The sequence below is a fragment of the Schistocerca gregaria genome, chromosome 8 (genome assembly GCF_023897955.1).
Source record: "Schistocerca gregaria isolate iqSchGreg1 chromosome 8, iqSchGreg1.2, whole genome shotgun sequence".
Classification (NCBI taxonomy): Eukaryota; Metazoa; Arthropoda; class Insecta; order Orthoptera; family Acrididae; genus Schistocerca; species Schistocerca gregaria.
Window position 1 is genome coordinate 411,364,803 of NC_064927.1, and position 21,237 is coordinate 411,386,039.

At 44.4% G+C, this 21,237-nt stretch overlaps 1 protein-coding gene across 1 annotated transcript in view; it reads right to left on the reverse strand.

Annotated features, from left to right (window-relative positions):
• Positions 1–21,237, reverse strand: part of LOC126285222 (protein O-mannosyl-transferase TMTC2-like) — a 534,787-nt gene that overhangs the window by 45,577 nt on the left and 467,973 nt on the right. Inside the window, exons 9-10 of the mRNA XM_049984523.1 lie at positions 19,508–19,593; positions 7,959–8,218 (exon numbers count right to left, since the gene is read on the reverse strand). Of these exons, the coding sequence (XP_049840480.1) occupies positions 7,959–8,218; positions 19,508–19,593 (346 nt within the window). The remainder of the gene's footprint in view (positions 1–7,958; positions 8,219–19,507; positions 19,594–21,237) is intronic.

Below are 21,237 nucleotides of genomic sequence, written 5' to 3' on the forward strand. Positions count from 1 at the left end.
AGGATCCCCCTGAATAGGTCAGACGTGCACTACACGCCGGAAGCGGCTACGAGGGTAGCGGAGTACGTGTGGAGTGCACATGGGGTTTTTTTAGGTTAGAGAATTCCCTCCCTAGGCCCGACAAGACGCCTCCTGAGACGCGGCAAGGCAGGAGTAGGCAAAATGCAACAAGGAATAACAATATTAATGTGCTAATAGTAAACTGCAGGAGCGTCTATAGAAAGGTCCCAGAACTGCTCTCATTAATAAACGGTCACAACGCCCATATACTACTAGGAACAGGAAGTTGGCTGAAACCAGACGTAAACAGTAATGAAATCCTAAACTCTGATTGGAATGTATACCGCAGAGATAGGCTGGACAGTGAAGGGGGAGTCGTGTTTATAGCGATAAGAAGTGCAATAGTATCGAAGGAAATTGACGGAGATTCGAATTGTGAAATGATTTGGGTGAAGGTCACGGTTAAAGCAGGCTCAGACATGGGAAGTGGATGTCTCTATAGGCCCCCGGGCTCAGCAGCTGTTGTGGCTCAGCACCTGAAGAATAATTTGGAAAATATTTCGAGTAGATTTCCCCACCATGTTATAGTTCTGGGTGGAGATTTTAATTTGCCGGATATAGACTGGGAGACTCAAACTTCATAACGGGTGGCAGGGACAAAGAATCCAGTGAAATATTTTTAAGTGCTTTATCTGAAAACTACCTTGAGCAGTTAAACAGAAAACCGACTCGTGGCGGTAACATATTAGACCTTCTGGTGACAAACAGACCCGAACTATTTGAATCAGTTAATGCAGAATAGGGAATCAGCGATCATAAAGCGGTTACTGCATCGATGATTTCAGCCGTAAATAGAAATATTAAAAAAGGTAGGGAGATTTTTCTGTTTAGCAAAAGTGACAAAAAGCAGATTACAGAGTACCTGACGGCTCAACACAGAAGTTTTGTCTCAAGTGCAGATAGTGTTAAGGATCAGTGGACAAAGTTCAAAACCATGGTACAATATGCGTTAGATGAGTATGTGCCAAGCAAGATCGTAAAAGATGGGAATGAGCCACCGTGGTACAACAACCGAGTTAGAAAACTGCTGCGGAAGCAAAGGGAACTTCACAGCAAACATAAACGTAGCCAAAGCCTTGCAGACAAACAAAAATTACGCGAAGCGAAATGTAGTGTGAGGAGGGCTATGCGAGAGGCTTTCAATGAATTCGAAAATAAAGTTCTATGTACTGACTTGGCAGAAAATCCTAAGAAATTTTGGTCCTATGTCAAAGCGGTAGGTGGATCAAAACAAAATGTCCAGACACTCTGTGACCAAAATGGTACTGAAACAGAGGATGACAGACTAAAGACCGAAATACTAAATGTCTTCTTCAAAAGCTGTTTCACAGAGGAAGACTGCACTGTGCTTCCTTCTCTAGATTGTCGCAGAGCTGACAAAATGGTAGATATCGAAGTAGACGACAGAGGGAGAGAGAAACAATTAAAATCGCACAAAAGAGGAAAGGCCGCTGGTCCTGATGGGATAACAGTTCGAGTTTACACAGAGTACGCGAAGGAACTTGCCCCCCTTCTTGCAGCGGTGTACCGTAGGTCTCTAGAAGAGCGAAGCGTTCCAAAGGATTGGAAAAGGGCACAGGTCATCCCCGTTTTCAAGAAGGGACGTCGAACAGATGTGCAGAACTATAGACCTATAACTCTAACGTCGATCAGTTGTAGAATTTTGGAACACGTATTATGTTCGAATATAATGTCTTTTCTGGAGACTAAAAAACTACTCTGTAGGAATCAGCATGGGATTCGAAAAAGACGGTCGTGTGAAACCCAGCTCGCGCTATTCGTCCATGAGACTCAGAGGGCCTTAGACACGGGTTCACAGGTAGATGCCGTGTTTCTTGATTTCCGCAAGGCGTTTGACACAGTTCCCCACAGTCGTTTAATGAACAAAGTAAGAGCATACGGACTATTAGATCAATTGTGTGATTGGATTGAGGAGTTCCTAGATAACAGAACGCAGCATGTCATTCTCAATGGAGAGAAGTCTTCCGAAGTAAGAGTGATTTCAGGTGTGCCGCAGGGGAGTGTCATAGGACCGTTGCTATTCACAATATACATAAATGACCTGGTGGATGACATCGGAAGTTCACTGAGGCTTTTTGCAGATGATGCTGTGGTGTATCGAGAGGTTGCAACAATGGAAAATTGTACTGAAATGCAGGAGGATCTGCAGCGAATTGGCGCATGGTGCACGGAATGGCAATTGAATCTCAATGTAGCGAAGTGTAATGTGATGCGAATACATAGAAAGATAGGTCCCTGATCATTTAGCTACAAAATAGCAGGTCAGCAACTGGAAGCAGTTAATTCCATAAATTATCTGGGAGTACGCATTAGGAGTGATTTAAAATGGAATGATCATATAAAGTTGATCGTCGGTAAAGCAGATGCCAGACTGAGATTCATTGGAAGAATCCTAAGGAAATGCAATCCGACAACAAAGGAAGTAGGTTACAGTACGCTTGTTCGCCCAATGCTTGAATACTGCTCAGCAGTGTGGGATCCGCACCAGGTAGGGTTGATAGAAGAGATAGAGAAGATCCAACGGAGAGCAGCGCGCTTCGTTACAGGATCATTTAGTAATTGCGAAAGCGTTACGGAGATGATAGATAAACTCCAGTGGAAGACTCTGCAGGAGAGACGCTCAGTAGCTCGGTACGGGCTTTTGTTAAAGTTTCGTAGATGTAAAGATGCTGTTCATTACCGGTCTTCCAGCTCGGAATCCTGCTTGCTCTTCTTGCTACATGTGACCCGTTTCTTACTCTACCAGATCTTTCAGTTTCTGCGAGTACAGTCTTCCAACGAAAGGGATCACTGCCAATCACCTATAATTATTTGTGTTATTACGTGACCCTTTCTTATGCGCCGGTCTAATGTAACTTGTTTCCCATTCCGATGGAACACCTTCTCTATCAGTACTCTTTCAAATAGCACCTTTAGCATCTTCAGTGCTCCAATCTTCGCCAGCTCTGGATGTGTTGCTCTTTATCCTCGTGCCTTCTTCATCTTACAGCTGCTCACAGGATGTTGAAGACTTTTTTTTTATCTAAAGGCCGTAACTCCTGTTCCATCTTCACGTCACATCTACGTGGAATTTCAGACCGAATTTCCCGGAATAAATGCTTAAAATAGTTTCTCCGCTGACTATAAGTAATATTATTATGATGTGTCACTAGTTAGCACTCGCATTTACTTGATTGTTCTCCATGCCTCAGCACTACGAGCCCCACAAATTATCCCTATTTAATGCCCTATTTAGAGACCTGTATTTATCTCTACTTTGATTGTCGTCCACACGGGGGAACGTCAAACAAATTTCGTTTACCTTTCAGTCATCTGTGCTAGTTTTACATTCTACCAAACTGATTCCTTCTTCTCTTCATGTTTTCCAATGGCTTCTTTTGCAGGTATGACCTTCTTTATATGCTCATACTGCTGTTCTGCTGTTCTCTCTGCACTCTCCAATTTCTTCGTCAGTTGCTGTTAGTATAAATATTTAATACTATCTTCCCTTAGACTGTCAAACGTACACATTATTACCTCAGGTTGGCCAGCACGTAGCGATCTCTTCTGGTCACTACTACTCCAGAGACTGTAGGGGAAATAAATTGTACATTCCTCTACATACTGGTCAAGTCCACAACTCCCTCCCTTAAATTCTAACATACTGAATTTTTAAATTGTCCTTTTGCTTCGAGACTGGATAATCAGTAATTGATTTCAGCCGTCTAGTCTGCTTGTACGATATAAATTAAAGTACGTCTTTATAACCAAAGAATGTATTTTCTGCTCTTAGTTCATACAGCGTACCCTTGGTCTACAGGATAGCGTTCTTGACTAATACTCAAAATATCATGGATCCCGGGTTCGAAACTCGCTACCCGTTAAATTTAGAATAAAAATCACCAGCAATGGCGTCGAAATTTTCTATATAAAAAGTCACCATCGTTCTAGCAACGGCCTTGTGTAAGAGGACAGAGTAGCGGACAGAGGTTCAGCGCATTCTCTTGCACTTGGGGTAGGAAAATACCCCTATGGGAGAAGAATCATCAGTGGTCAACGGCATGAGGATGCAGAAGGCAATGGAAACCACTGCATTAAAGACACATGTGGCCTGTAATTGAAAAATTGTCATGATGAGTTCTCCGTTGACAAAAGATTCCAGAATAGTACCCCATTCGCATCACCACGAGGGAACTGCCAAGAGTGGAGGTGACCATGAGAAAAAGACTGAACAATCAATGAAAGGATAACGTTCTACGAGTCGGGGCGTGGAATGTAGGGAAGCTAGAAAATCTGAAAAGGGAAATGCAAAGGCTCAACTAGATATGGTGAGAGTCAGTGGAGTTTAATGGAATGAAGGCAAGGATTTCTGGCTAAATGAGTATAGGGAAAAATTAACAGCAGCAGAAAATGGTATAACTGGAGTAGGATTCGTTATGAATAGGAAGGTAGAGCAGACTGAACTGTCGTTAACAGTTTAGTGATAGGATTGTTATCATCAGAACTGACAGCAAACCAACATCGTCAACAATAGTTCAGGTGCACATGTTAACGTAGCAATTAGAAGATGGAGAGATAGAGAATATACACTCCTGGAAATTGAAATAAGAACACCGTGAATTCATTGTCCCAGGAGGGGGAAACTTTATTGACACATTCCTGGGGTCAGATACATCACATGATCGCACTGACAGAACCACAAGCATATAGACACAGGCAACAGAGCATGCACAATGTCTGCACTAGTACAGTGTATATCCACCTTTCGCAGCAATGCAGGCTGCTATTCTCCCATGGAGACGATCGTAGAGTTGCTGGATGTAGTCCGGTGGAACGGCTTGCCATGACATTTCCACCTGGCGCCTCAGTTGGACCAGCGTTCGTGCTGGACGTGCAGACCGCGTGAGACGACGCTTCATCTAGTCCCAAACATGCTCAATGGGGGACAGATCCGGAGATCTTGCTGGCCAGGGTAGTTGACTTACACCTTCTAGAGCACGTTGGGTGGCACGGGATACATGCGGACGTGGATTGTCTTGTTGGGACAGCAAGTTCCCTTGCCGGTCTAGGAATGGTAGAACGATGGGTTCGATGACGGTTTGGATGTACCGTGCACTATTCAGTGTCCCCTCGACGATCACCAGAGGTGTACGGCCAGTGTAGGAGATCGCTCCCCACACCATGATGCTGGGTGTTGGCCCTGTGTGCCTCGGTCGTATGCAGTCCTGATTGTGGCGCTCACCTGCACGGCTCCAAACACGCATACGACCATCATTGGCACCAAGGCAGAAGCGACTCTCATCGCTGAAGACGACACGTCTCCATTCGTCCCTCCATTCACGCCTGTCGCGACACCACTGGAGGCGGGCTGCACGATGTTGGGGCGTGAGCGGAAGACGGCCTAACGGTGTGCGGGATCGTAGCCCAGCTTCATGGAGACGGTTGCGAATGGTCCTCGCCAATACCCCAGGAGCAACAGTGTCCCTAATTTGCTGGGAAGTGGCGGTGCGGTCCCCTACGGCACTGCGTAGGATCCTACGGTCTTGGCGTGCATCCGTGCGTCGCTGCGGTCCGGTCCCAGGTCGACGGGCACGTGCACCTTCCGCTGACCACTGGCGACAACATCGATGTACTGCGGAGACCTCACGCCCCACGTGTTGAGCAATTCGGCAGTACGTCCACCCGGCCTCCCGCATGCCCACTATACGCCCTCGCTCAAAGTCCGTCAACTGCACATACGGTTCACGTCCACGCTGTCGCGGCATGCTACCAGTGTTCGACTGCGATGGAGCTCCGTATGCCACGGCAAACTGGCTGACACTGACGGCGGCGGTGCACAAATGCTGCGCAGCTAGCGCCATTCGACGGCCAACACCGCGGATCCTGGTGTGTCCGCTGTGCCGTGCGTGTGATCATTGCTTGTACAGCCCTCTCGCAGTGTCCGGAGAAAGTATGGTGGGTCTGACACACCGGTGTCAATGTGTTCTTTTTTCCATTTCCAGGAGTGTATATAAGGATACCGAATGACAATCTCATAACTTAAAGGGAGACAAAAATCTAATGGTCCTTTGGGAATGGAATGTAGCTGCATGGGAAGGAGTAGAAAAAAGGGTTATGGGAGAGTATGGACTTGGTACTAGAAATGAGCGAGGAGGAAGACAAGTTCTACAATAAATTTCATTTAGTAACACTGAATACTCTGTTCAAGAAACACAAGAGAAGCAGTTATACTTGGAAAAGATTCGATCAAAATGGATAAGGATATCTGTGACGACAACCAAGAAAAACAGCTCACGTGGTTTGGTAATGTCAGTAAGCTGTAGTAAGACAGGATAGTACGATGGATACCATCCAAGAAAAGGGGTTGCTCAAGAAACAACTGGCCAAATGATGTGGAGGAGCCAATGGAAACAAGGAATATGGATGATGAGGAAAGTCAAGGCAAAAGAAGGAAGCGACTGGGGGCAGAGAGGTGGCGCCAGCAGTAGATAATCGTCAAGTGAAAGTAGTGAAAGGGCTGCGATGATGAGGTACTTGAGCAGTTATACTCAGATGAAGAGTCGGTACGCTACTTTGCTACCGGGCCTCTGTCTCACAGACTTTACGGGAAAATGTAAGTAACGCAGATGAGTAGCAAAACAATCCTTCAATTTTGAAATAAAGTGTTAGTAATACGTTGCTTGAAGCATTCATGTAGATTAAATACCTAGGCGTTACCATGAAAAGCGACATGAAATGGAACGAGCACATCAGGATGGTAGAAGGTAGGCGAATGGATGACTTCGGTGTGTTTTGAGAATTGTAGAAAAGAGTAGCTCATCTAGAAATCAGACCACGTACAGAACACTTGTGCAATCCATTCTTGAATACCGCTCAAATGTTTTGAATCACTACTAGGTCTTATCATGGGAAGATACTGAAACAATTCAGAGGTGTGCTATGAGAGAAGTTTCCTGAAGGATTCGGATGGGAATCTCTGGAGGGAAGAATTCGATATTTTCATGAAATACTGGTGAGAAACTTTCAGGGACAAGTATTTGATACAAACTGCAGAAAGATCCTACCACCATCAACATGTACCTCACGCAAGTGACACGAATACACCAGACATCACGGTTCGTACGAAAGCATGCAGACAGTCGTTTTTCCTTCACTCCATGTGCGAATGGAACAAAAAGGAAATGACTATCAGTGGTACAAGGAACCCTCCACCATGGACAATACAATGACTTGCACACTACACCTGTGGACAGATGCCCTCACTCCTGCCTCCAGTAGGGAGGCAATTTGCATCCGGTCTTTTATAATGCCAGGCATTGCACTCGTTTACCAACATGGTTACACAGTGTATTTATGTTGCCAATATGCACATTCAGAGAAATCTGGTAAGTACTCTTCAGTTTTCACAACTCTGGAAGTAGCCGAAACAGAATAAAAGAAGTCGTTCTTGGGCCATCTTGGAGAGTGGAAGAATCAAGTAATTCAATCGGAAGAACTATGTCCAGTCTCCATTGTACCACAAAAAGACATTAACATATTTTGTAATAATTTTATGTCTCACTTGTGTACATTTTCAGAGAGCACTTTAATGCACAAAATATGCCACTTGATTTATTTGGAAGGTAGACAAAAGTCTGAAGTATCGGATTTTTCCACTGACTAGGCAGATATAGGGATCAGATAGTTGACGACCAAAACAGTTTGCAGGATACATGGAGACGTTGAGTGTCGATCAAAATGAGGAGGGAAATTTCTCACTGAGAACTCCTGGAGCAGTTCAGTAGATAATAGGTCTCAAGCGCATGGACTTATTTACAAGAACCCCAGCCTCGGACACTTCGAGCAGACACGGAAATGCTTCTTATAGGTAGGGCGAGAACGGCTTCCGGCGCACCCACCTGTTGAGCGGGCAAGTGCGGCGCCGCCGCGGCATGTCGGTAGAGGTCTCTGTCGGCGGCCTTGGCGGCGCCGGTGTCGGGCTCTGGCGCGGCCTGCAGCAACTGCGCCAGTCGGCGTCCTGCCGCCGCCGTGGCCGCTTCGTGCGCGGCGGGGTCCCGCAGGCCCTCGCTGCTGAGCCGTGCGCACCGGGCGTACAGCTGCGCCGCCTCCGGGCGCCGACCCATCGCCTCCAGCAGGCGGCCCAGCGACACGTAAGCCACTGCAACACGTTAAGCGTGTTACATTGGTACACTAGATGCCCTATCCGACACCAAAAATATGACGTGCAAAGGTTTAAACCTTTTCGCTTTCTAAATATATATATTTTTTTAAAAAAAGTTTTGCCTCACCCCACTTCCCAGAACTCCTGAATATAGACGTTCACTGTGGATATTGTATCACAGACACAGTCCCTTTCACTGTAGAGATATCACTAAACCCGCCCAAAGATTTAACAACAATGCATGAGCAGCGCCTGTTAGACGGAGGGGGTCCGACTGCCGATCAGTTTCAGTCATTCCACCAGGAAGGAGATACACAGCTAGAGTTGTCTGCAGTTGAACAATGCCTAGACGGTCAATACCGCGGTTCCATCGCGTCCGCATTTCTACATCTACATCTACATCCATACTCCGCAAGCCACCTGACGGTGTGTGGCGGAGTGTACCTTGAGTACCTCTATCGGTTCTCCCTTCTATTCCAGTCTCGTATTGTTCGTGGAAAGAAGGATTGTCAGTATGCCTCTGTGTGGGCTCTAATCTATCTGATTTTATCCTCATGGTCTCTTCGCGAGATATACGTAGGAAGGAGCAATATGCTGCTTGACTCCTCGGTGAAGGTATGTTCTCGAAACTTCAACAAAAGCCCATACCGAGCTACTGAGCGTCTCTCCTGCAGAGTCTTCCACTGGAGTTTATCTATCATCTCCGTAACGCTTTCGCGAATACTAAATGATCCTGTAACGAAGCGCGCTGCTCTCCGTTGGATCTTCTCTATCTCTTCTGTCAACCCTATCTGGTACGGATTCCACACTGCTGAGCAGTATTCAAGCAGTGGGCGAATAAGCGTACTGTAAACTACTTCCTTTGTTTTCGGATTGTATTTCCTTAGGATTCTTCCAATGAATCTCAGTCTGGCATCTGCTTTACCGACGATCAATTTTATATGATCATTCCATTTTAAATCACTCCTAATGCGTACTCCCAGATAATTTATGGAATTAACTCCTTCCAGTTGCTGACCTGCTATATTGTAGCTAAATGATAAGGGATCTTTCTTTCTATGTATTCGCAGCACATTACACTTGTCTACATTGAGATTCAATTGCCATTCCCTGCATCATGCGTCAATTCGCTGCAGATCCTCCTGCATTTCAGCACAATTTTCCATTGTTACAATCTCTTGATATACCACAGTACCATCCGCAAAAAGCCTCACTGACTTTCCGATGCCAGCCACAAGGTCAATTATGTACATTGTGAATGGCAACGCTCCTACGACACTCCCTGCGGCACATCTGAAATCACTCTTACTTCGGAAGAGACATGCTGCGTTCTGTTATCTAGGAACTCTTCAATCCAATCACACAATTGGTCTGATAGTCCATATGCTCTTACTTTGTTCATTAAACAACTGTGGGGAACTGTATCGAACGCCTTGGGGATGTCAAGAAACACGGCATCTACCTAGGAACCCGTGTCTATGGCCCTCTGAGTCCCGTGGACGAAGAGCGCGAACTGGGTTTCACAAGATCGTCTTTTTGGAAACCCATGCTGAGTCCTACAGAGTAGATTTCTAGTCTCCAGAAAAGTCATTATACTCGAAGATAATACGTGTTCCAAAATTCTACAACTGATAGACGTTAGAGATATAGGTCTATAGTTTTGTACATCTGTTCGACGTCCCTTCTTGAAAACTGGGAAACCTGTGCCCTTTTCCAATCCTCTGGAACGCTACGCTCTTCTAGAGACATACGGTACACCGCTGCAAGAAGGGGGTCAAGTTCTTTTGCGTACTCTGTGTGACAGGAAGGGCTCTCAACAGCCGGCCGCAGTGGCCGAGCTGATCTAGGCGCTTCAGTCTGGAACGGCGCGGCCACTACTGTCGCAGGTTCGAATCCTACCTCGGGCATGGATGTGTGTGATGTCCTTAGGTTAGTTATAAGAAGTTCTAAGTTCTAGGGGACTGATGACCTCAGATTTTAAGTCCCATTGTGCTCAGAGCCATTTGAACCATTTGGCTCTCAACAAGGGAAGTGTCCAGGCGTCTCAGAGTTAACCAAAGCGATGTTGTTCGGACATGGAGGAGATACAGAGAGAGAGGAACTGTTAATTACATGCCTCGCTCAGGCCTCCCAAAGGCTACTGCTGCAGTGGATGACCGCTACCTATCGATTATGGCTCGGAGGATCCCTGACAGCAATGCGACCATGTTGAATAATGCTTTTCGTGCAGCCACACGACGTCGTGTTACGACTCAAATTGTGTGCAATACGCTGCATGATGCGTAATTTTACTCCCGACTTCAATGGCGAGGTCCATCTTTGCAACCATGACACCTTGCAGCGCGGTACAGATGAGCCCAACAACATACCGAATCGACCGCTCAGGATTGGCGTCACGTTCTCTTCACCAATGAGCGTCGGATATGCCTTCAACCAGACAATCGTCGGAGACGTGTCTGGAGCCAACCCGGTCAGGCTGAACGCCTTAGACACATTTTCCAGAGAGTGCTGCAAGGTGGAGTTTCCCTGCTGTTTTGGGGTGGCATTATGTGGGGCCGACGTACGCCGCTGGTAGTCATTGAAGGCGCCATAACGGCTTTACGATACGTAAATGTCCTCCTCCGAACGATAGTGCAACCATATCGGCAGCATATTGGCGAGGCATTCGTCTTCATGAACGACAATTCGCGCCCCCATCGTGCACATCTTGTGAATGACTTCCTTCAGGATAATGACACCACTCGACTACAGTGGCCAGCATGTTCTTCAGACATGAATCGTATCGAAAATGCCTGAGATAGACTCAAAAGTACTGTTTATGGACGACGCAACCCAACAACCACTCTGAGGGATCTAAGCCGAATCGCCGTTGAGGAGTGGGACAATCTGGACCAACAGGGTCTTGATAAACTTGCGAATAGTATGCCACGATGAATACAGGCATGCATCAATGCAAGAGGACGTGCTTTTGGGTGTTAGAGGTACCGATGTGTACAGCAATCTGGACCTCCACCTCTGAAGGTTTCGCTGTATGGTGGTACAGCATGCATGTGTGATTTTCATGAGCAATAAAAAGAGGGGAAATGATCTTTATGTTGATTTCTATTCCAGTTTTCTTTATAGGTTCCGGAACTCACCAAACCGAGGTTATTCAAAACTTTTTTTGATGTGTGTATTAGTTGTTTGTTGTTGTTGTTGTTGTTGTTGTTGTTGTTGTTGTTGTAAGAGCACAGTCGAGAGCAGTAATGTATGCAAGCAAGCGCCACACCTTCCACATGATACGAGAAAGGTGTTAAGGTCACAGAGAATCGGATATTACTTACGATGCTGCATATAACCCTCAAAAAATGAGCTTTAATATAAAAATATAATATAACACAATGGAACGATCTTGTTGTGACATGTAAAAATTCGTTTTCACTTAATATTTTTAAATTTTGCATGAAACATTTATAATATTTTATGCAAGTGAGACGAAATTGATGAAAAATGTTGTGCAAAAGGGACAAGGAGGGAAAATTAAGATATTGCTGTAAGAATTTTACAGACTACTAAGTCGAACCAAGGCCTGTAGAGTAGATGGAATTCCCTTAGTATTATTGTAATCCTTGCAAGTCATATGAGAGAGCCGAAATGCCCTCAAACGTCAAGAAGAACGTAGTAATTCTATTACCAAGAAAGGCAAGTGGTCATAAATGTGAATATTACCGAAAAATCATACGTCATGGCCGCAAAGTACCGCTATCAGCATTATTTACGTAGTAATTGTAAATACTAATAGATGTAGACCTCAGGGAGTACCAGTTTGCGTTCTAGAAAAATGTATGTGCGTGGAAAGGAATTATAGCACTGTGACATACCTTACAAGAAAGGCAAATGTAGGTTTATAGCATTTTTAGATTTGGAGAAAGCATTTGATAATGTTGAGTGGATACACCCTTTGAAATTCTTATGGTAGCAGGGATAAAATACAGGAAACTGAACGTTACTCTCAACTTGTGCAGAAATCAAACTGTAAGAATCGAAGGGCGTTAAAGGGAAGCAGTGATCGAGAGGGGAATGAGACAGAGACGTTATTCAGCCTGTAGTAAAGGAGATCAGGGGGAAATTCGGAAAGCGACTTAAAGTTGAAGGACAAGAAATAAAAAAATTGTTATTGGAATCCTGTCAGAGAAAGTGAACGATTTAGAAGATCACGTGACCGTTTTGCATAGAGTCTTGGAAAGATAACGCTAGATAAAAATTAACCAAAGAGAAGCAGAGGTATTTCAATGTATTCGAATTAAACCACATGATGCTGAGGGAATAAGATTAGGAAATGAAAAGCTGAAAGTAGTAGGCGATGATCGCTGAAGAAGAGACGATATAAAATGCAGACAGGCAAAAACAAGAAAAGCTTTACTGACAAGATAAAATTGTTATAATAAATTATAAATTTAAGTGTCAGACAGCTTTTCCTCAAGGTATTGGTATAGCTTGTTGCCTCACATGGAAATGAAACGTGGACGATAAACAGTCAAGACATTAATAGCAGTTTTCGAAATGCGGTGCTACAGAAGAATGTTGAAGGTTCCATGGGTAGATCGAATCACTAATGTGGAGGTAATGAATCGAGTTGCGGAGAAAAGAAAGGTATGGCACAACTCAACTAAAAGAAAAACACATTCAAAAGCGTCAAGGAATCATCGATTTGGTAACGGAGGAAATGTAAGGAGAAAAACACTGTAGAGGGAGACGAAGACTTGACTACACTGAACAGGTGCAAATGGATGTAGTTTGCTGCATAAAGCCAGTCTTCGGACTGAAGACAACAATTTCAACAAGAACGACAACATTATTATAGTTATCTTCAGACATCTCCCATTAAATGTAAAACAGTACTTAAAAGTCGAAAGTAAAAACAAAATGTCGACGCTTCCATATTTCATTAAATATCCATGTCTATGTTTCGGTGGTGGCAACAATAAATCCTTTGGAACCACCATTCAAATTTCTGAATAATGCAACGTGGTTCATGTAGTTTTCACTTGTGCCTCACCGCAGCCAGTATGAAATCCTAATATGGCAACGAGCAGCAGATTCGTGAATGATACAGACCTAGTGGTTGCCACAGTTCACAGGCCTTTGGTCCCACACACTATCCTAAACTTAGAAAATATTAATCAGCTGTTGTGACACACTATACAGTTCAGATGTACATACTAGATCTGGCCAGTGCATGAAGCCTGAATTTCTGAATAGGGTGCTCTGTCCAGTTATCTCTAGTATTTGAGGCCAAAAGAAGCTTAAGAAAATTTGTAACTCGTGGAATGTGGCACTGGCCTGTGTCTCCAGTCCACTCAATGCTTCATTGGACATATTTGCATCATAAAGGTAATTATTACATAATTACTTTGTGTACAAATACAAATAAAGGAAATAAATAATGAGGTAGGACAAATTTTTTATTGAATGACTAGCATTTGCCACATAACTTTGCCTGTATATGTTTTCGACACTTACACTGAACATACCTCCTCCTGCTTCTCTTTGTGTTCACCTCTTCCTCCCTCTGTTCACCTCGTCCTCTCATCTATCTGTCTCCTTCTTTCCACTCTCTCTGTCCCTTCATCTCTTCCTCCACCTTTTTGTACATTTCCTCTACCCCCTCTCTCTGGCCATATTTTCCTCCATTTCTCTCTGGTCATGTCCTACTCTTCCTCCTACTCCTCCTCTCTCTTCCCATCTCCCACTCTCCCTCTTCCTTTTCCACTTGCTCACTATGCCTCTACACCTTCCACCTACTTCATAAATCTCCTCCTCCCCCTGTCCCTGTTCATTTCCTCCTCTTCTCACACAGTCCATCCCCACCTCTTCTCATCTTAACTTGTCCCTAGCCATGTTCATTGGCATTTGCAACCCCTGCGATACATTTCAATAAAGCTGGCTGATACTCCCATAACATGCTTGTCATGCAGGGTGGGCTATGCATCAGAGGCCTGACAATAATTTATGTGCCCCCTGAGGTACAGGCCACCATGCAAAGCAGGTCGGTAAAGCAGGCTGATACTACTCCAAACCAATATACCTGTCATGCAAGGTAGCCTACATATGTTTCTTTCAAGGTAGCCCACATATAGGCTGCCTTGCAAAGCAGGTTGATTTGGCAGCCCAATACTGTTCCAATACCTGATGTGCAGGACACCCCATACACTAGGAGTTGGACAAAAAACATTTTTGCTATAAGCTCTTTCTTGGAGCTAGGAGGTTTACATTGCTTATACTCAGAGATCTGCTGTTTCTGTGCCACATTTGGTTGAAATCGATCCAGGAGTTTTGGAGGAAATCCTAGATGTATATACATACACTACACTTTGATTTATATAGGCCTATATAACAGATTTTGATAGGTAATTGATTTTGCAATACACTGTCTGCTCGAAAGATGCATAAAAGGAATTAAAGCAGAGAGAGCCAATACGGTCGACTTTATGGCACATCTCATAGCAGAGGTGTAGATAGTTGGATCTCTGGGTGATGTAAGGTGGAGGCAACGGATACAATTTGAGTTGCACGTCTCGAAGCTTCTAGTACATCAGCGCTTCTTTATGTTGTTCGAGCACTGGCCTAATAGTTGGGGAGGAGGAGGCAGGGAAAGGTGTATAAATCAACTTCATTGAGTTCCCAAGGTATTTCAGAAGAAAGATTTACTCAAAATGGCTATAAGTTCTTTCTTGCTTTTGGTTTTTAAGGAGAAGTTTCCATGTCAGAATGCTCGACAGAAGATCTTTGTGACTCATAGTCATGACTTCTGGATCTTATCCTCCCAAGAGTTTCAGGGAATCTGCTTTACTATTCCGTCATTTGATCACTATGAATTATGCTGAGGGCACCTCCAGCGTCCTCATAGAATTCCAGCAGTTGATGTAAAACCATCCACTACTGTTAGAGACTAATCCGCAGTTCTGCAACTTGCCTCTTCTGTGAAATGAGTCTCTCAAGCGCTAGCACTTCCTGCCTGCGTCTTCTTAGCGACACTAGATAAACCGATGATGGCCACTGGGTCGCGATTAGTATCGTTCCTCTGTAAGTTCTCCCCTTTTTGGTGAGGTTCTCTGAGTGATTTTATATGTAGGACCTCCTGACAAAACCAGTATTAAAGGGAGTAGCCCATTAATTTATCATTGCCTCACGAGAAGTAGAAAAACGTATGTCAGCTGGACAATGCTAAAGGACACCTGTCTGGGAACGTACGGGTTCGGCGTCATTTAGAACGATTTGGCTCTCTCCTCTTTGGTGGTAGAAGTGGAGTTGGGGAAGTGCTTTGTCTTTTATTTGCAAGTCCAGAAAGTCTCTGGGCTTCTAAATGCACAGTATTCCTTTTTTAATGGCAATTCTGTTCTGACTGGCCAATCGGCCCTTATTCGCATGTGTAATGGGGAAAAATGCGCCACTTGCTGACATTTCCAAAGATCGATAAGCACTTAGGTGTCGCAGACCTCCACCCATCGTCAGCTGGGCGATGTATACAAAGGGCTTCACTTGCACGCTAACTGGGCGCCAGTAGAACAGTGGCGGCAGGCGTCTTCCTCAAGGTCAGAAACATGCATCGACGCAGGTCACTGTGGTCCTCCTAACGCAGTATACCTATTCTGCGTACACGGAAGAGCGAAACTATTACGACCGCCTGTTTATAGCGCGTTGGTCTACCTTGGAGCAGAATACAGCAGCGATTATGCGAAGCATGAATTCCAAAAGCCTTTGTTCGGTTCCCCGAGATATTTGGCATCAGATGTCTACGATCAGGTCAGGCAATTCCTGTTAGTTACGGTCCAGTGTCTTACGCGCGAGGAGAGGCCGCCCGACAGCGTCCCAGACGAGCTCCATTGGTTTCAGATCAGTCGAATGCGGTGGCCAAGGCACCAGTTTGAGTCAGTAGCAAACGCCTGAAACCAATGTAGTACAATTCTGGAATTATCACACGGACAGTTATCTTACTGGAAGATGATATCGCTGTCTAGGAAGACGTCCAGCCGACAGGTGGTTCACGATAATGTCCATATAGGCCCCAGGTGTCATAGTGCCTTTGATTACCAGCGCAGAATCCACGGTAGCCGAGGTGAATGTCTCCTTTAGCACAATACTGCACCCCTATTCATTACGTATGTGATTAACCTCCGTCTTAACATTCAACAAGAAAGAATGGTACTTTTCGCATACGATACCAGTGTGATACTAGAGCCTCCTAGAGAGAGAGCAACAGAAGAATTGGTAAATGACATTTTCCAAAGAATTATTAAATGGTTCTCTGAAAATTGACTCTCCTTAAATTTTGAAAAAGCACACTACAGTCAGAGGCATACCAACAGCTGATGTAGCATATGATCAGGAGTCAGTTAATATAGGGTAGAATGCTCCAAAGTTTTGGGTTTACATATTGATGTAAACTTGAAGGAGCATATTACTGCGCTTTTGAAACAATTCAGTTCAGCTACTTTTGCGCGTCTTCTAATTGCTAATCTTGGAAACAAACGTATCGGCCTCATTATATCCAGAATGAGATTTTCACTCTGCAGCGGAATGTGCGCTGATATGAGACTTCCTGGCAGATTAAAACTGTGTGCCGGACCGAGCCTCGAACTCTGGAACTTACCCTTTCGCGGGCAAGTGCTCTACCAACTGAGCTACCCAAGCATGACTCACGTCCCCTCCTCACAGCTTTCCTTCCGTCAGTACCTCGTCCCTACTTTTCAAACTTTACACAAGCTCTCCTTGGAAGAGCACTTGACCGCGAAAGGCAAAGGTCCCGAGTTCGAGCCTCGGTCCGACACACAGTTTTAATCTGCCAAGAGTTTCAGCCTCATGATATATTTTGCATATTTCCACTCAATAATGTCTTACCGAATAATTTTCTGCAGTAACACATCACTTGGAAAAACAGTACTGATTGCACAAATGCTAGCTGTAAGAATAATATGTGGTTCATCAAATGATCAAATGTGTGTGAAATCTTATGGGACTTAACTGCTAAGGTCATCAGGCCCTAAGCTTTCACACTACTTAACCTTTACAAGGGGCGGTCAACCCTCATAACACCCGATTGATGGCTTCGGAGAATTCGTATCATACGGTAGCAGCAAACCATCAGCACCGGATTTAACCTCAATGTGTGGCTGGGGAGTGTTGGCGACCACCTCAGGGGGCCAGTCACCCTTCCACAACCCTCACAGGCGAGGCATATCTGCACTTCCTGGGGGGGGGGGGGGGGGCGAGCCAGCCTCCTCTGCTGGAAGACATGCCTTTGGTGGTACGAAGAGTAATGTGGGTACTACACGATGGTTCTCCAGCTCATTCTTTCTCTTTGTTTCGTGAGGAGACATCTCGACATCTCATACACTGTAAGGTGTCAGGCAAATCCAACACCTTCCATGAAAACCCTGACATGATAAGCAAATTCAATAGCATGTCACATAGCTCCGAATAAATCGTGACATTAAATTAACCAAAGTAATACGAGTAACGAGTGAGCAAATGGAATACCACAGACTAACACAAGAATGCCTAAATGCATGTCATACCTTCCCACCGTGAGACAGACGCAGTTCCAAGGGGAGAAACGAAAACAGAAGCCGAGAGCAGAACCGTGTTAAGCTAGAAGGCCCTACGATAATGGACGGACTGGACACCCACGTCGCCAGCTAACCACTAGGACAACGCCAGCTGCAAGTTTTAGCGTAAGACTTTTTCGCGTCTCTGTTACTTTGCGAACTTTAAAAACATTGCCCCACAACGAAAAGTATAACGTTTCTCATTGGATAGACAGAATTTTTGTAGGCGGAGCTTAAGGTTAGCATTGAGATCCTGATTGGTCAGATGAAAACACAGCCAGACAGTTTTTTATCAAACCAACTTCGGTAAATGGTAGTAAGGAAAAGTTAGGAGAAGTGAGTTACTTTCGAGACGGCGAGGTGAACAGAGCTGTGCTGATCGCCGCCCCCTGACGATCACCGACAAGGTAATGAACGCGCGCGATGCCGCATAACAGCGCATAAAGCTTCACTCAGAACTGCAGAAGTCTCATCTGTTACATCTCCTTTTTGTGTAATACTACTATCGATCGTCAATTAAAGCTCATGGTATTCACATTTGCCACTTGAAGTAAAAATCTGAAACGCGATGATTTTTCTGTTATATAGTTATGGAGAAGCCACATCAGCCACTGTAATTTACGACAAGTTAGATAAACAATTAAAGATAATTGAGGGTCACTGTAGACCATTTTGATAGTTTTCTCTTTTGTGAAACTTAATTTAAACCTGGATTATAGATGTGATACGGCCTAGGCCATCCTTCGATCCATTGTAGAACTTGGAAACCCATTCAGGGAATATTCGTTCACATTTTTGTTGAACGCAGTTGGTGTTTACCATCCTGTATTAAAACACTTCCTTTTATCAATAGTGCAGTTTATAAACAATGTTTTGTGAGAAAAATAAAATTTTCAATGGTAAACGTAACTGCTTTTTCGACGTTATTTTACCAGCTAACTAAAAATAGGAAAGCCTTGAACCCCTTCCACTAAATTTGGTTCGTATTAAGATTCTTTTACAGGGAGTGCAGTGGAACTTGCGGTGAAATCATTAAGTATTTGGTTATATCATCGCTAGTCTCACTGAACTCTTCTGAATTCTACATGTCATGTGTGGTCTGGCGTCTCCTTACCAGCAACAGGTCCCAGGTTCAAACAAGTCAATTCCCTAAAAAACACGCTCAGACCGTCGTTGCGCGAAAGTGGTAGGGAGACACGATATAGAACAAACAGACACCACCCAGAATGTTAGAACACTCAAAACTTGTTTCTTTTGCATCCGAATATATTGTAACATCAATATTTAGATCGTGCTTTCTGATTATAATCTTAAATCTGTTTCTTTTAAAAAGATGCTTTTACGCACTATTAAAGTGAATAAAATTGCCATTTGTTAAAGGGAATTTGGTTATGATTTCATCAGTTACTCCTTGGCAACTACTCCCATGCTTACATAGTGTGATTAAATGTGTTAATGTTCTTGATGAATCGCTAGTAAATAAAATAAATTCTTAAGAACGTTGTTTGAAAATAAATCACGGTTCATATGGGTCAACACATAAGATATAATGTTATTGAAGAACGTCTTGTGCTTGATGATGATTAGGATCAATTGGACGTGGTAGCAGTAGTAAAGGTTTTCATAGCGTTTGAGGGTTCCTCGACACGGTCTGCCTCACAGAGCTGGCAGCTGCCTGCTGGCAGTACTTGCGACTCACCCGCCAGGGAGGGTCGGTAGTGGATGGCCGCCCGGTAGCTGCGCTCCGCCTCCTCGACGCGCCCCAGCCGCGCCAGCAGGTTGCCCCTGCAACACACGCAACCAGGCGCTACACGGCAGGCGTACCACGTTAAGGGCCCTTGTAAACGACAGAACGTGTTTGTCAAATCCGCTCTTCTCATGCCACGTGTTTGTCAGAAATACCCGTAAACCGACCAGCAAAGTTTGTCAATTCAACCTCACTTTTAAAGCAGACGCTGTTCGTGTATGCTGCATTTTGACAGTAGCGGGAATCCCCACAAATGCAGATAAAACATGCATTGACTCTGGTACTGTATTTAAAGAAGAAGAAGAAAAAGAGAACATGGCGCTGGTCCAGAGATTGGTTTAAACTGAACGGAAATATAAACATGAAAATCTGTTAAAATATGACACTCGGAGCATGATGATTATATCAACTTTCTCTGATTGGACAGTGCAACTTTTAATAGCTTGTTTAGAGTTACCTCATCTTCACATTGAAAAAGAAGGCAAAAGCAAGAGAAAATTTATTTTCTGCTTCGTCCTCTAATGACAGTTCATTAAAATACCACAGCGTGGTGGCCTACATAACTGTTGAAGAACTGGAGAGCTTCGACCATTTTTATTTTATTCCACTTTCACTTGTATGTTGTGTGTACGACATCGACATTTCTCTTAATATATCACTGGGAAAGACGCGACATCTCTACTATTTTGCCAATTGCCAGTGCTTCTATGTTTTTATTCTTGATCCTAATTTCCATAGTCGTGGAAGCATTAAGATAACTTGTAACAGAACTCTTTTTCATTGAACATATGCAGCGAAACATCAACACAAACAACGTCTACCGTCTTGCCAAATTTTCCATGTGTCAGAATTTCTCCCAAACACGTCTAACAGGCGCTATGTTTGACAAACACATCAGGCAGCACGGTAAACGGTAAAATATTTGGCATAGATAGTAAATTTTGACAAACTGTTTCATCGTTTACAGGGTCCGATATATTCACCTCCACCACGCGGCGCAGCCAGACCTGTAGTTTCCCCTGCAGCATACGCAACCAGGCACTCCACAACAGGCACACAATGCAGCTTACCTCAGCAGCTAGCTCCTGCGACACTCGCAGCCAGGCGCTACACAGCTGTCCCACTCTTCACGTTACCAGGTGGAGTCATAAATTTACAAATATCACCTACGACAAATTCAAGCTTCATCTCTACATACTCATTGTGTAATATACCACGTTTTCACCTCATCGTAATGCTGGGGATGGCCGTCACTGCATGCTTTCTTCATCCGACAAAGGAGAAAGTAGTCACCGTGAGCTATGTCAGGACAGTACAGAGAGGTGAAACAAAATTTGATAGCCAAAGAAGCAGCATGTGTGACTCTGCACTGTGCAGAACGAGGTGGTGCATTGTCGTAGGACAAAACAACCCACTCAAACGGCTTCCCACGACACTCCGACCTCACAGAGACTCCGGTAGTACGCTAATGTGACGGTTTGTCGCTTACAGGCATAATCTGTAAGCACAACACTGTGGCAGTCCCAAAAAACGTTCTTCAATATCGTCCATGCAATCGACGTTTCGTCCCCACTGCTGGGGTCTTCTTCAGAATCTTCTGGTGTTCATAGTCAGCCAGACACTGTCAACGACCATTGTCATGTTCACTTATGAAAGGGGAGTTTTCCTGTGTTTATTCTGAA